The sequence below is a fragment of the Rhineura floridana genome, chromosome 2, assembly GCF_030035675.1.
Source record: "Rhineura floridana isolate rRhiFlo1 chromosome 2, rRhiFlo1.hap2, whole genome shotgun sequence".
In the NCBI taxonomy this organism is placed as follows: Eukaryota; Metazoa; Chordata; class Lepidosauria; order Squamata; family Rhineuridae; genus Rhineura; species Rhineura floridana.
Genome location: NC_084481.1, coordinates 122,769,953 through 122,785,224, shown reverse-complemented (window position 1 = coordinate 122,785,224; position 15,272 = coordinate 122,769,953). Strand labels below are relative to the sequence as shown.

At 37.1% G+C, this 15,272-nt stretch overlaps 1 protein-coding gene across 6 annotated transcripts in view; it reads left to right on the top strand.

The window, feature by feature from the left end:
* The window catches only part of IRAG1 (inositol 1,4,5-triphosphate receptor associated 1), a 97,845-nt gene that overhangs the window by 40,213 nt on the left and 42,360 nt on the right, over nt 1-15,272 (top strand). For all 6 annotated transcript variants that reach the window (XM_061610408.1, XM_061610407.1, XM_061610412.1 and 3 more), the window contains 5 exons: nt 1,731-1,777; nt 2,362-2,955; nt 11,193-11,271; nt 13,219-13,336; nt 14,491-14,521. In XM_061610408.1, the coding sequence (XP_061466392.1) occupies nt 1,731-1,777; nt 2,362-2,955; nt 11,193-11,271; nt 13,219-13,336; nt 14,491-14,521 (869 nt within the window). The remainder of the gene's footprint in view (nt 1-1,730; nt 1,778-2,361; nt 2,956-11,192; nt 11,272-13,218; nt 13,337-14,490; nt 14,522-15,272) is intronic.

The window sequence follows — 15,272 nt, the reverse complement described above, 5'->3', positions numbered from 1 at the left end:
AAAACATTTGGGCTGCCATATGTTAAATATATAGGCTTTTACTTGTCTATGGAAAGTTAGCAGGACTGAGGTGGTATGAATTCCCATAGAAGGGGGTTCCATGGCAAGGTGAACAAGGTGCTTGCAACTACATGCCCTCTTGACCCCTCTTGGCTTATTAAACCTAGGAGATGAGGTTTGCCTGATTGGATCCAGAGCATGATTAAAGTGTCATTGCATGAAAAAGGTGATGGTGCACTCACTCTTAAAGAAACTAACTTGGGACTAGGGATGGAGAGAACTGTCTGTTTTGGTTCTCTCAGTTTCTAATTTTTCCAATGTTAAATTGGAAATGTTAAATTTATTTGTTAAATTCAGTTCGTGGTTTATACTTTCTCTGGCTCCATGGGATGGGAATTCGGGGCATTGTGCTACAGTGGTCCTGGTTTTATCTACATGGCCAAGTCCAGAGAGTGGCGTTTGGAGAGTGCTTTTTGGCCCCCCTGGTAACATCAGTGGCTAGGAAAACCTTTTATCAGCTTTGCCTAATAAGATAGCTGCTACTGGTCCTGGACGGCTGCAATGAACTGTATGTAGGGCTTCCCTTGCATTTGGTCTGGAAACTGCAGTTAGTTTAACAGCTTAAGACCAATTTACTTGACGGATTGCCTTGTCCCATATATGTACTGTAGGTGTTAATCTGTTTTAATCTTTTTAGTTAGTAGCTCTTTTAATTGTTAAAAATATGTTTTAATTGTTTTCAACTGTTTTATTGATAATTTTAATCTTTATTGTAAAACGCTTAGAGGTCTTTACATTCAAGTGGTATATAATTTTTGTTAAATAAATAAAATATATATCCCTACACCACTTCAATCTGCAGAACTGTCACTTTTACAAGTGTCATATAATGTTCTTCTGCACTTGCAAGAAATCAATCTTTCAGTGTGGCAGGACCCTACACTCTGGAACTCCTTGCCCATTGATATTAGATAGGCGCCTTCACTGTATATGTTTGGCCCCTGCTAAAAACTTTTTGTCTAGAAGCAAACCTACCCAGACATGTAAACTTGGCATATATTTTAATATGTAATAGTATTTTTAATGTATATATTTCAAAACTGTTTATTTTATTTATATTTTGATTTTTTAGGTCAGCTTGTTTTTAACATCTGGTTTTATTGGTATTCTATAAAATACATATTTTATGTGAACTGCTTAGAGGTTTTGATGATTAAGTGATATATGAATCCTGTTAAATAAATAAAAATAATCAGGGCTGCAACAGGGAAAGCTGTGAAGACAACCAAAGTCTCATCGTAAGATGGAATCCACAGCAGACCCTGAAGGTCTTTTAAGTGTTGGACAGGGTCATATGTTATCTTAATGTTTATTTATACCCCGCCTTTTGGCCAAACGGCCCTCAAGGCGGTTTACAGAAAAAGTAAACACAAATATAAAAATACATCAACAAGGCAATACATCAATAAAGCAATATATTGTACAAAAAATAAATTAAAAAGCAAATAACATTAATTAAGATGGGATGACTGTAGTGATTATAATGAAAAGTAGTACTGATTATAATCTGACTCATATAAGATAGGTATGTATTGATTCGTTCAGAATTTTTGTTAACTGGAGTTTCTCTTTTCTGTCTGTAGGAGTTATATGACCAGTGAGTTTAGAGCTGACTATGATATGTTACAATATGTGCTAGCAGTTTTAGCCACTTATTTTTCGTATTGTAGGTTCCGATATATGTGCATCCACTATTGGTTTAGTGCCTCCACTGCAGGTAAGAATGCTCTGTTGTTAACTATTGCATACAGTCAGTCAGGGTAACTGCACATTGGCAAGGGCATGTGTTTTCCAACATGTATGGGTGTGGGGACATTTTGTAGGCAACAGTCAGTGGGAGAACGTAAACTTCACCTGTCCTGTGCCCAAAGATTGCCCTCTATAAATGCTCCCACTATTCCCCCCCCCAACTGGGCTTACATCTTTCACTGGTTCAATGTAAATGTTTCTTAATGTAAGCATTTCATTTATGCATTTCTGACTTCTCACAACTTCTACTGCTATGAGCTTAGTATATAGTCTAAACCTGGGCTTGTGGTTTGTCTCGCTCTAGGCAAACCATGAGCTGTAAACCCAAGAACAAACCTTTGTTACAACTCATGGTTTGTCTGGAGTTAGACAAATCATGAGCTCAGGATTGAACAGAGCAGCAGGAGGAGGATAAGGGCAGGAGCGAAGTGGCCACAATCTCTCCAGGAACCCACACATTTGTGCGTTCAAGCCACAGTTTCGCCTAGCATTATGAGCAAACCAACTTACTATATCATATCTTGTATCATTTTAAATACTGTTTGATTTCAGAATGCTACAAAAGGATTAACTGATCGAAACAAGAATGATGAAAGAAAAATTTCTCAGGGAAGACTGGTTCCTCACACAACTGCTTTGGAAAATCCAAAGGAGAAGCTGACTGAACAAAAGGAGAACTTTGATCCACATAAGCCTATGAATAATCTATCCAGATCCTGCACTTCAGGTTATGACACTGGCAGAGTATCTCTAAATAGCAGCACAAACATCTGTGAAAATGAACTTCTAAAACTGTTCCCTAAAAAAGGCAAAGAAAATGACTCCCCTTTCCAAGGACCAGGGATAGTTACCATGGACCCAAAGTTAAAGGGATCAGTAGCACCATTATTGAAGGATTCAAAGGTTTCTTGTAAAACAGAACTCAATTCACCTGGTTCCCACCCTCCTTTACTACGAGCTGTGTCATGGGATCATGCAGAACCTGGTAATATAGAAAAGGTACCTTTTAAACGCTCCTCTGAAGACAGTAGACATTTTGCCATTAATAATAAACCCAGCGACATATCGGCTAAATCTTCAGCCTTCAAAGACCTCCAAATACAAGTTCAACCAGTACGAATGCAGAAATTGACAAAGCTCAGAGAGGTGAGTTTCTGTAAATTAGCAGGAGGATTTCATTTTAGACAGTTTGCTTTTTGTTCTGATACTATGTGATATCACAAGGTTGTGTTGCAATAAAATATGAGAAGAAAGTTGCATTTTGAAGATTGGGGAAAATGAAGAATTGTTTTCCAGTTTATTACATCAAAAGTATTTCAGAGGTAAAGTGGAAGGTGAGTTAGAGCTTATCAGATTAGTGGGGTTCTAGACTGGGAGCAAAGAAACTGAGGCCAGAATGTGCTGCAAAAGGAAATGTTTCTGTCTCTTGGTCATTAGAAGCACCTTCCACCCACAATTTCTTGCCTTGGAGCCTTTGGCATTAGTTCCCTTACATTAAACTCATCTTCTTGAATGTGACAGCTAGACATGGTTTTTTTATGGGGAAGAACTACTGAGATCCTTTGAAGACGGCAACGGTAATTCATGGACCTCCTTATAGACATGCATAAGGCTTATGCAGAACTCACTGTGCAGTTCTTGATTTATAGCCAAATCCAGGAATAATCTAGTATCCCTGTCTGAATTGACCTGTATGTAAAGGGACATTGTGATTGAATTCAGATTGTCAATTAGGGAGATGGGGGACTTCCTGCTACCATATAATTATTTTTAATTTTAGCAACTTTATTTAAATATCATAATTTGTTAAAATGTCAGCAAACCCTAAGATAGAATTAAATATCTAAATTTACACATTTTTCTTGTACAGTTGGCTTATCAGACGTGCAGCTTTAATATTAAACTAGAAGGTACTCTTTGGCAGTAACAAATTCCTAAATAGCCCAATGGAGTAAACTAATTTTTGTATAAGAATATTAGTGGCTTACCCCTTGAATATTATAATAGTGATTGTAAAGTACAATGCAGAGGTATCAGTCTACTATAAAGTATGCAATATGTAAACCAGAAGAAGCTGATGAACTATCCTGTCATCTTTCAAAGTACTATTTGGAAATTAAATAAGCTTCTTTGGTCTCTTAGGAGATTTCTTCACATCCAGAAAACCTTTCCTTCCTGAGGACATATCAACAAATCATCTTAAACATTGCTTCAAGTGTTTCTGCTGTTCTTGTGCTTCCTTTTATTTCATGTCCTGTTTCTTACCTCTTTTAACACTTCTTTCCCAGGACATGGCATACCATATCACATTGTTATCTGCAGGCCTCAACTGAAGTAGTAACGTCTGTATAGCATAAATGGTCTGTGTACATAAAGATGGAGAAAAATTCAGGCAGAATCATGGCTTGATTGCTGAAAGCCCATTTTTAGGCCTATATGCTGGCAGCAAATAAGCAATTATTTTCCTGACCCTGACACAATATTGGCAGTTCATTAATTGTGATCCAAATTGGAAGAGACTGGCTCTGGTGCTATGTATATGATTTATTTGATTGCTCTGTGCATTTTGGAGAATATATCTCTTTTCTCAGGAGCTCTGGAGCTGTATATTTCCTTCATTCTGGCTGAAAAATAAAAATCTTTACCAAAAGTCGCACACTAAACACAATTCCAAAAGCACTCAAATCATATACATAGCACCAGAGCCATTCTCTTCTCCTTTGGATCACTCACTACTCAGAGCTTTTTCCCCTCTTTGTTCCTGCTGAGTTCATTAACTGTAACAAATGTAACAGAGTAGGGAGGATGGGGGGGGGAAACCTTCATGCATCTACTCTTTCATAGGATTTTTTTTAAAAAACTTTTTTTTATTATTTTTCTGGTCACTTTCACCAGACGATAAGATCTGTTACAATTTAGATAAGCAAAAATAATTAATACAGTAGCCAGTATTTGTTTGCATACTCAAAATTCTACTCCAGTGTATGACAGAAGACTTTCAAATGTCCATGAGTGTGGATTGTCAGTGTTCGTAGAGTCTCTTGAGGTGTGTAATTTTTATCATTAGCAAAGACTGCCAAGCACTTTGGAACTATTCATCTGTTGTTAAGTTTAGTTTCTTACCAGGTTATTCTCACATAGAATTCTAAGGAGATGTGAAATTGAGTAGAGCAGATTATTAGCAGCTCCTTTTGAGGTCAATTTCACTCCCACATATGCTTTTAAATATCTCTCTTTTTAAAATTTGTACATGAGCATGTATATGGATGTGCACCCTTCATTTCATACGCTTTATAAAAAAACCTTCTAAAACCATTCCTGAAGCTCTTTAGGCCCAGTGCTGGGGAACAGCATGTTTGTTGTGGGCATTGTACAATAGGTGTCCATGTCTTGCTTTTTCTGAGCATAGCTTATAAGTGCTATTACATTTGCAAAACTAGTTTGAACAGAAGACACAAATATATATACCACATGCAGTGATGCCTCTACATTGTAGAGTTGCTACAATGATGCTTCCAAGTTTACAATGATGCTTCCAGCTTGGAAGCTTCCAAGTTGTGATCTGTACAGTACCTTGGGGACAAACTAGATGTATTGCTGAACACTTGGTTAGAAAGCACTTCAGGGTAATGTTTTTATTTAATAGCCAGTGTGAGGGGAGATTTTCAGTGAGGCTGCATCAATGTGCATGAAGAGGGTGGTTTAACCCTTTCCTCCCCAGCCATAATCCCAGTGAAAATCCCCTTCCCCATGCCATTGGGAACTTCTCCCCCATCCCATGGTTAATAGCAGTCTAGAAGGGCATTTTTAATTGGACTTGCAGCTGGGCACCCTGTCATAGTGCCTGCTTATTTTTTTCTAATGACACATTTATCACATTTACTTTGGTCCTCAGTGTTACTGGTTAATTCCAAGCAAAAGTATTCAGTACACAGGACTATTGGTGAAATTATTTGAGTTAATTCTTTCCTTGTGAAACTTCATAGGTTTCATATTTTCATGTCCTTAATATCTCCAGCTACTGTATACTGTTGTTTTCTGGTCTTGCAAAGGACCTTACAGGGCAGCACCATGGAGAGCTCCAAGGGAGCAACTTGCTCTGACAAAAGATTGAGGTGGACTGAGGCCATTTGTTTGTTTGCTTACTTGTTTGCCATTATTAATTAGATTTCTTACCTGCCCTTCTCTATAAGGTCCCAGAGTGGATGACTATTTAGCCTTTGAGTCAGTGTGTTGGTTGTTGCTGGACTCTGGAGTCATGACATATATCTTGATAGCCTCTTAATAGCTATATTTGCGTAATGGATAATAGCAAATAATAAGATGGCGATAGTGTTGGCCAGCCCTTCATCTGCCCAGAGAAGATGAGTTTAACCTACTCTAAAGGAATAGGTCCAGTCTTGTTCCAGAGGCGCCGGTAACTTCTCTGGCACTGAGTACTTTCGACCAACTTAGACTGGTGAACTTGCTGCAGCTCCTCCTGCACATGGATTGGTTAAACACAGTGATCTTCACTCTGGCAACCTCCTTACTAGGCCACAGCAATTTGTTATATGTTGAGTCCCTCTGAAGTTGGCTTAAAACATGGCCATTAGGATACTAACTAGAGTCATGAATATATTTCATCAATTCAGAGTTGGTGCTCACTTTTAAAGTTCTATCCTACTTAGGACCCAAGTACCTGGAGGATTGCCTACTCCCAACATAAGCCTGCCCATACACTCAGGTCATCTTCAAAAGCCCTCCTCCAACTGCTCCCACTATCTGAGGTGAGATGGGTAGCAAGATTGGACAAAGAGCTTTCATGGTTGTGATACCCTTTTAACAAATTTGTTTGCTGACTCCTACTTTGATGTTCTTTCATCACCAGAAAAAGGCCTTCTTCCCTCAGGCTTTAAGTGTTTTTATTTACCCTGTTTTACTGTTTTTATTATTTTGGTGGTATTGGGTTGGATCCCAGTACTTAGTCAGACTTATAGCAGATCCATTGAAATCAATGGGTTTGAAGTTAATCATAACAAACTTAAGTTCCGTTGATTTCACTGTGTTAATTCTAAGCATGTCTAAGTCTGGATCCAACCAATTGCTTCTAGGTTTAGTGTTTTATGAGCCACCTTGGAAATGTATTATTCCAGTCAAAAGAAAAAACAATTCGTTTTTATAACAAGAAAGATCTGTTTCGATCACAAGATATTTATATTGTAAGAGTATTTGAAGACCTAAATCCCCCGAAAAATCTAGTGGCTCTTTATCCAAATAAATATGAAGCTTTACCATTGCCAAACGATCAAGTTCGGGAAATGAATAAGAATATGTCAATCATAAACGATGAGTATCTGCGCAATAAATTTCAATTTTTACCCGAAGAACTAACCTTATTAGATAACTTCGCTTCTTTACCCTACGAAGCAAGGTTCGAAATTATGACTAAGCTTGAAAAATTAATTATAACTTTAAAAGATATGGAAAATAATGAAGATAAACAGAAAGAAATTGCTCACAAAAGTGATCCAGATATAATCTCTGGTATAAACGGATTTAAGATGTTAACGGAGGGAAAAGATTTTAAACATCAGACAATCAGCTCAGATCATAATATTATGTTGAGTCCAGCGGAGAAGGTAACGATGGTAACGATGGGATTAACTTCCCCTCGTGAAAGAAGAAATTGACATGATGTTAAGAAAAAATCAACTAGCTTAAATATCTTATCATGGAACATCGCAGGTTGGGCAAGTAAATTATGTGATATGGCCTGCATGAAATTCTTGGAACAATATGATATCATACTGCTACAAGAAACTTGGTCAGTAGATCAGATGGGACTTGATGGCTATTCAGCATATCAATTGGAAGCCTCCCCAAGTTCTAGGGGGGGTCGTCCAAAAGGTGGACTATGTTTATTTATATCAACTGCACTTAATATTCCTGTTATCGGGTGTGATCCGTTATTAGAGATGGCTACAGCAATAGTTTTGAAATTTCCATATTATACTATTCTTTTCTTAAATGTATATATACCACCGTCGAGAGACAAAAAGACAGGATTGAATAAGATTGCTGAACTTGAAAGATATATAGTCTCCCTGTTAGCTATTTACCCGGAATCATATTTAATGCTAGCTGGAGATTTTAATGCAAGAGTTGGGACATCAGATGATGCTCTTTTTAAAAAATATAAAATGTTAGTTCCCGATCTGGATGGGCCAACCCTTGCACCTCTAAGACAAGCAAAAGATGGAGGTATTAATCATGTGGGTTTATGCTTAATGCAATTGATATTTAAATTAAATTTAATTATGCTGAATGGTCGTACAGAAGGTGATAGGGAAGGGAACTTTACATATCTATCATCTAGGGGAGCCTCTATCATAGATCTGGGGATTGTCTCCCAAGAACTTTATCAGTATATCAATAGTTTTAAGATTATAGATCGCCCAGAAAGTGATCACTCACCTATTAATATAGTGTTGAACTGTGGAGATGGACAATTTTGCTTAGAGCCCCAAACATTTAATATCTCTGATTGTGAGATTCTATCTAGAAGACTAAAATGGATACCTAAAGTACAAAAGAAGGTATTAGATACATTAAATGCTCATGATTGCCTTGCCCTTAGGGAGTCTATTCTCTTGAATGATTCAACAAGTGATCCATACCCATATTTCCAACAATTAATAAACGTATTGCAGATGTCCCTGAAGGAAAAAAATGAATGTAATTATAAATTGATAAATAAAATCCAGTACTCTAAGCCTTGGTTTGATCACGAGTGTGTTGAGAAAAAAAACTTAAATATTATAAACAAAATAAGTCAATGGAATCATTGAAGTCCTACTGTGAAGTAAGAAGCCAGTATAAACTCCTAATCAATAAGAAAAAGAAATTAGCAACCCAAGACCTATGGCAGCGCCTTATTTATGCTTCTAAAGAAAAAAATCCTAATTTGTTCTGGAAAATAATAACTAATAATTGGCCAAAATTTTATAATAATTTAGATTGCCATATTTCCCCTCAGGTATGGGAAAATCATTTCTTAAATTTATATAGAGATGATTTGAATCAGTACTTAAAGCCTGTGGACAAACATCAGAATATTCTGGAATGGGAACCCGTAACAACAGAGGAAGTTCTAGAATTAATAACTAATTTGAAAGCTAACAAGGCCCCGGGTCCAGATAATACCCCAGCAGAAATTTTTAAAGTAAATGCGCCATGGTGGGCACCAGTTCTTGTGATTCTGTTCTCGCATATTGATCATACAATGAGAGTACCAACTGACTGGGGAAGGGCTATAATTGTCCCAATACATAAAAAAGGCTCAATGTTAAATCCAACTAATTTTAGACCAATAAGCCTATTAAGTATTATTGGGAAATTATATGCTGCCCATTTACAAAGTAAATTAAGTTTATGGATAGAATCAGAACAAATTTTGGTGCAAGAACAGGCAGGTTTCCGGGTAGGACGCTCGATTTACGATCAGGCCTTGGTACTACACCATTTGTGTGAAAAATATTCAACAAAATCCGGTGGTTCCTTGTATTCGGCATTTATAGATCTAAGAAATGCTTTTGATTCAATATCTAGAAATAAACTTTGGGAAAAACTGCACAATTCTAATATTGATGGTCGCTTGCTGGCCTTAATACGAGGACTTCATGAAAATACACACTTGCAGGTTAGATGTAATAATAAAGGACATCTGACTAAACCTATACCAACCTTTAAGGGTGTAAAGCAAGGATGCATACTAGCACCAATATTGTTTAATATTTATATAAATGAAGTTGTTACAACTTTAGCTTCAGTTTCTTCTCATCCCCCAAGATTAATGGATACCCCAAGATCTATCCTTATGTACGCGGATGACCTGGTATTATTTTCAAGAACCCCTATAGGCCTAAAGCGATTATTGGCTAATTTGGCGATAATATGTACAAAGGAACAACTCATAATAAATAATGAGAAATCAAAAATTATGATTTTTAGATCTAAGAGGAAAAGGTCAAGTCATCTCTGGCGACTCAATGGGCAGTTTATAGAACAAGTTCATGTGTTTAAATATTTGGGGATAACTTTTCATGCTAATAAATCATGGCAGTCACATACGAAAATGCTAATAACGAACGCAAAGAGAACATCGAAAGCGATATTATCCTTTTTTTATAATAAAGGAGGCCAGCTCATACCAGCAGCTATTAAATTATTTGTAGCGAAAGTTATACCACAGTTAATATTCGGTACTCAAATTAGCACATGTACAAATTTCACAGCACTTGAGGTGGTTCAAAACACCTTTATAAGATCGATCTTAGCTGTCCCGTCTTGTGTACCAAACTGCATAATTAGACTAGAAACGGGATTGCCATCCATAGAATCTCGGATCTGGAGCTTAAGAATCTCATATTGGCTAAAGCTTGTTTTCAACCCGGTTGGATTAGCACCCCACACCTTAAAGGATAATTTTGAGTCACCGTGGAAAAAACTAATCATAGAAAAAAATTTAACAATAGGTTTTTCAACAACAACAATATTAGCTATGGGATATGAAAAGGCTAAACAGAGTATTCTTCAGAGAATTAGAGATATTGATTATCAGCATCAATTAATGCTAGTGAAAAAGACAAGATATAATAGTAAACCATTGACATCTATGGCTTATTTATCGAATCTCACGCAACCAAAAAGGCGAAGAGCTTTTACTCTAGCAAGATTTAATGTCCTGCCATCGGCTTTACTTGCTGGCAAATTCAATAAAGTCCCATATCAGGACAGAAAATGCCCATGTGATAAGGAGGAGGTCGAAACAGTTATCCATGTTTTATTATATTGCCCATTTTATTCTGATCTTAGACAGCAGATAATTGTTCCCATTATCAAATGGATCAAATACCAGGTAGAAAGGATATTTTTTACGCAGAATTTTTACTGGATGATCACTCTCCTGATGTAACCGAAAAAGTTGCGAAATACTGCGATCTAGCCATTCGTCGCAGGAAACAATGTGTCGACAAAAGGGGTACTCAACCAGTAATTTTAACTTAAAAGAATCTTTTAAAAGTACTTGATGTTGGATTTTGTTAAATATATGTTGTAATACTGTATGTATGTTTTTTATTGGTCAATGACCGCAATAAATTATCTATCTATCTATCTAAGTCTGGATCCAACCAATTGCTTCTAGGTTTAGTGTTTTATGAGCCACCTTGGAAATGTGCTAAAGGATGCAATATAATTTGGGGGGGGTAATTTGTTGCTAAAACAACAACTTTTTGATTACCACCAACTTTGTCCATGTACTATAACACTGAGCTTGTGTCATTGTATTTTTCTACTGCTAAAACTATTAAGAAATAATGCAGATTTTTCTATCCCATCAGGAGCACATATTGATGCGGAATCAAAATTTAGTTGGACTTAAACTCCCTGAGCTCAGTGAAGCTGCTGAACAGGAAAGAGGTGAAATACAATGAAAGTGGAAGGAATTGTATTTGTATTTAGAGGGAGAGGCCTTTTGCTACAATATACAACTGAAGACCGCTTCAGCTAAGCAAATTTCTTAAGTTTAAGCTGATTGGCACCCATATCTTTAGGTTGCAATCTTATACACACTTGCCTAGGAGTAAGCCTCATTGAACTTCATGGTATCATTCGCAAACCATGGTTTAGTGAAATGCTTCACCTCTCCCCGGTCATCTTGCTGCTGTGCCACACTAGGCTAAGCCATAGCTTGGGTAAGCTTGCCATCCAAACCCAGTGTGCGGCATTGTGAAAAAGGCAAATTCCATGCTAGAGTTCATTTAAGAAAAGTATTGAAAATAAAAATGCTGATATCATAATGCCATTATATAAATCTATAGTGCAGCCGCATTTGTAATACTGTGTACAATTTAGTTGCCTTACCTCAAAAAGGATACTGTAGAGTTGGAAAAGGTTTAGAAAAAGACAATTAAAATTATCAGGGGGGTCAAGCAACTCCTGTATGAGGAAAGATTGCAGCATTTGGGGCTTTTTAGTTTAGAGAAAAGGCAGTAAGAGGTGACATGATAGAAGTGTAAAGAATTATGCATGGCATGGAGAAAGTGAATAGAGAAAAGTTTTTTTCCCTCTGTCCATAACACTAGAACTCATGGACTTCCAATGAAGTTGAATGTTGGGAGATTCAGGACAGACAAAATAAAGTTCTTCTTCACACAGCACATAGTTTAAGCTATGGAATTTGCTCCCACAAGCGGCAGTGGAGGCTACCAACTTAGATGGCTTTAAAAGAGGATTAGACAAATTCATGGAGGAAAAGGCTATCAATGGCTACCAGCCATGATGGCTATGCTTTCCCTCAATAGGCAGAAGCAGTACTCCTCCAATTGCCAGTTGCTGGAAACTGCAGGAAGGGAGAGTGCTCTTTGCACTCATTTCCTCCTTGTTGGTTTCCCATGGACAACTGGCTGGCCACTATGAGAACAGGGTGCTGGACTAGATGGTCCATTGGCCTGATCCAGCAGGCTTGTGTTATCATTTAGCTCCCTCCAAACTCCTCACAAGCTGTAAACCAAGAACAAACCTTGGGTTACATTTCTTGGTTGGTCTGAAGAGATGTAAACCATGAGCATGAGTTTAAATGACATGCTAAGCTATGGCTTGGCTAAGCATGTTGCAGCAGCAAAACATCCAGAGAAGAATGAAGCCCATGCACATGTACATTTGTGCTAAGTCTTAGTTTGGCTTAGTGTGATGTGCGAATCAGGCCAATGGTGCTTACTATTTAGTAGATCGAAATAGGATAGAACTGTTAGCCACTGCAACACAGTGTTAGACCTATATGTTACAATGCATGCAGGTACTTGAAATCTCAGCTTTTTTTGAAGTCACTAAAACTATTGTTAGCAGGGATTTGTAATATATATAGCATCTCAGTTGCCACCTTTCAGAGAGAGGAAGGTTAATTCCACTTAATTAAAGATAATACAGTAATGGAATGGTCGGTGACCATCGCCTTGGATAGCTGGATTTTACCTTCAGTCAGTAGTGCATGAGCTGAATCTTCAGGTAAGCCTTATTCCATATTGGTTTCTTAGGGCAGAATATGGAGTAAACCTTTTCTCCAGTGGGCACTAGGACACCTCCAAGCAGCTAATGCTTGAGACAGGAAAAAGTAACTCCACAGGAAGCTCTGATACCCCTTCCTTGGAGTGGCAGTTTCAATTGTCTATTCTTAACCACCTTAAAACATTGGGGCCATCAGAAAGTGATGTTTAGTAATACATTAAACTACTTTAGCCACTCACAATGCATTAGTGAAACAATGGCAATAATAATGGTGGTGGTAATATATATATATATATATATATATATATATATATATATATATATATATATATATATATATTAATGTGAACTCTTCTTCAGGGTCTTCACCAATCCCTTTCTTGGAAGAGGAGGAAGCAAAGAGTAGGTGTGATGTCATGCCCCACATTCCTGATTCTCTTTTACGAAAACTCCGTGTCCACACATCTCTTCCAGGAAGGTAAACCACTCTGTCACATGAACGTTTTGTGAAAGAGATACTTAAATGCATTACATTAAAAGGCAACATGGAGATGTTCCCTATCCATTTCTGCCCACGTGACCATGACAGAAGAGAGACAATGTGGGATCTTAGATAGTGTCTGACTATGACTGTGGAGATTCAAATCCTAAGTACACTTTGAAGCTCCAGTTGTACTCTCTCAGCCTAACCTACGTAACAGGATTGTTGCGATGATAAAATGTGAGGAATGTTATGTGATGATAAAATGTGAGGAATGTTATATACCCCAAACCTAAGTTCACCAAAGGTAGGTGGGATAAAGATATAACAAATATGAAGATGTGTGTGCTCTGAAATCAATACTTTCTAAACTATAAAGCAAAGTTGTAATCAGAAACTACATAACTCAAACTGAATTATTTAGGATACCTTCTTTTATGTGTTTGGTAGTAAGAAAAGCTTTCTTTTAGTATTATTTATTTATTTATGTAAATGTATATCCCGCCCATCCTCCCAGAAGGAGCCCAGGATGGCAAACAAAAAATACTAAAAACATCCTAAAACATATTAAAACAAAACATCTTTAAAACACCTTTGAGTTGAAAATGTAGTCAGTCAACTAACTCAAAACATAAATGACCTTGCATCATGATGCTATGTTTACTGAGTCTTTCTGCCAAATTCAGGAAATGATATTTCCTTTTCATTTCAGTCGTTGTAAGAACAAGACCGCAGTATATTAAGCTTGCCAACTCCTCCATAAATTTGTTATCTTTCACACCAATACAGGAAGTGAAAAAGCCTTTGTGATGTTTATATAGCACAGGTGACAATAAATTAACATTATACCAATATTACCTTGGATCTTGAGAGTCTAATAATCTTTCATTTGCCAAGGAATATACAGTACATTCAGGACCAAAGCAGGCCTGAATTTAACAAGTAGTGTGTGGAAATATTCATGAAAAATTAGTTTGATTTGAGTTGGGATCCTTTATGGTGTATTTTCCATGCTTGCGGCCTGTATATATTTTGTTGACCATTGTCAGTTGAAAAGAATGCCCTATCTTGTTAGATATTTATTGTGCTGAATAAATGATATTTTTCTATGATGCCAAACTTTATCAAACTTGATTCTGGTTTTATTGCAGCTCTCCTCCACTAACTGAGAGAGAGGTTGAGGTGAGCCATCTTCTTCTTCTCCTTTCTGAAATGCTTTAAGGCTCGATCATTATCTTTTGCATGTAACATACTGAGGACTACATTTTGTAGATAATGTTTCCTTGTTCTTGGTAAATACTTTATTTTGCATTACGAGACCTGGTGAAAATGTATTAAAGAACCTTCTGTAACTTCATTTATTTCTTTTTTGTAACTTTATTTTTTAATTTCTAAATATAACGGGGGGGGAGATAGGAATGTCAGTTGACATTAACATTAAAACTATTCCATCAGTCTTAGACATATAAATTAATAATGGCAGTCAATATGTCCAAATAGGTATCTAAACAAGACTGATAATTATAAGCCATGTGTTCAAATATGGAAAGGACAATGCAGTTTTCAGACCAGTGAGAAGTGGATGTCTCTTTGCCATCATAAGGGCTCGCAGAATTCACTTCTGTTGTCCATCTTGTTGGATGTTGTATCTGGCGCAAGCAGATGCCCCGGATGCAGAACAGTATAGTGACAGGCTAGATGCCAGTTGAAGCAATGAGCCAGACAAGCAATAAGTTTTAAGAGTTACTTTACTGACAATAGAATATATTACAAGCTCTCTCTCTGTACAAACTCCTGGACCCCCACACCGACTGGCCAGATCTGCTAAGTCTTATAGATAAGGCCAGCTGGTTGCCTTGGCTACTTGTCCTTGAGATCTGCACGGACTCTGTGCTTCTTGGCCTTGTAACTCTGCCATGGAAAAATACTCTTA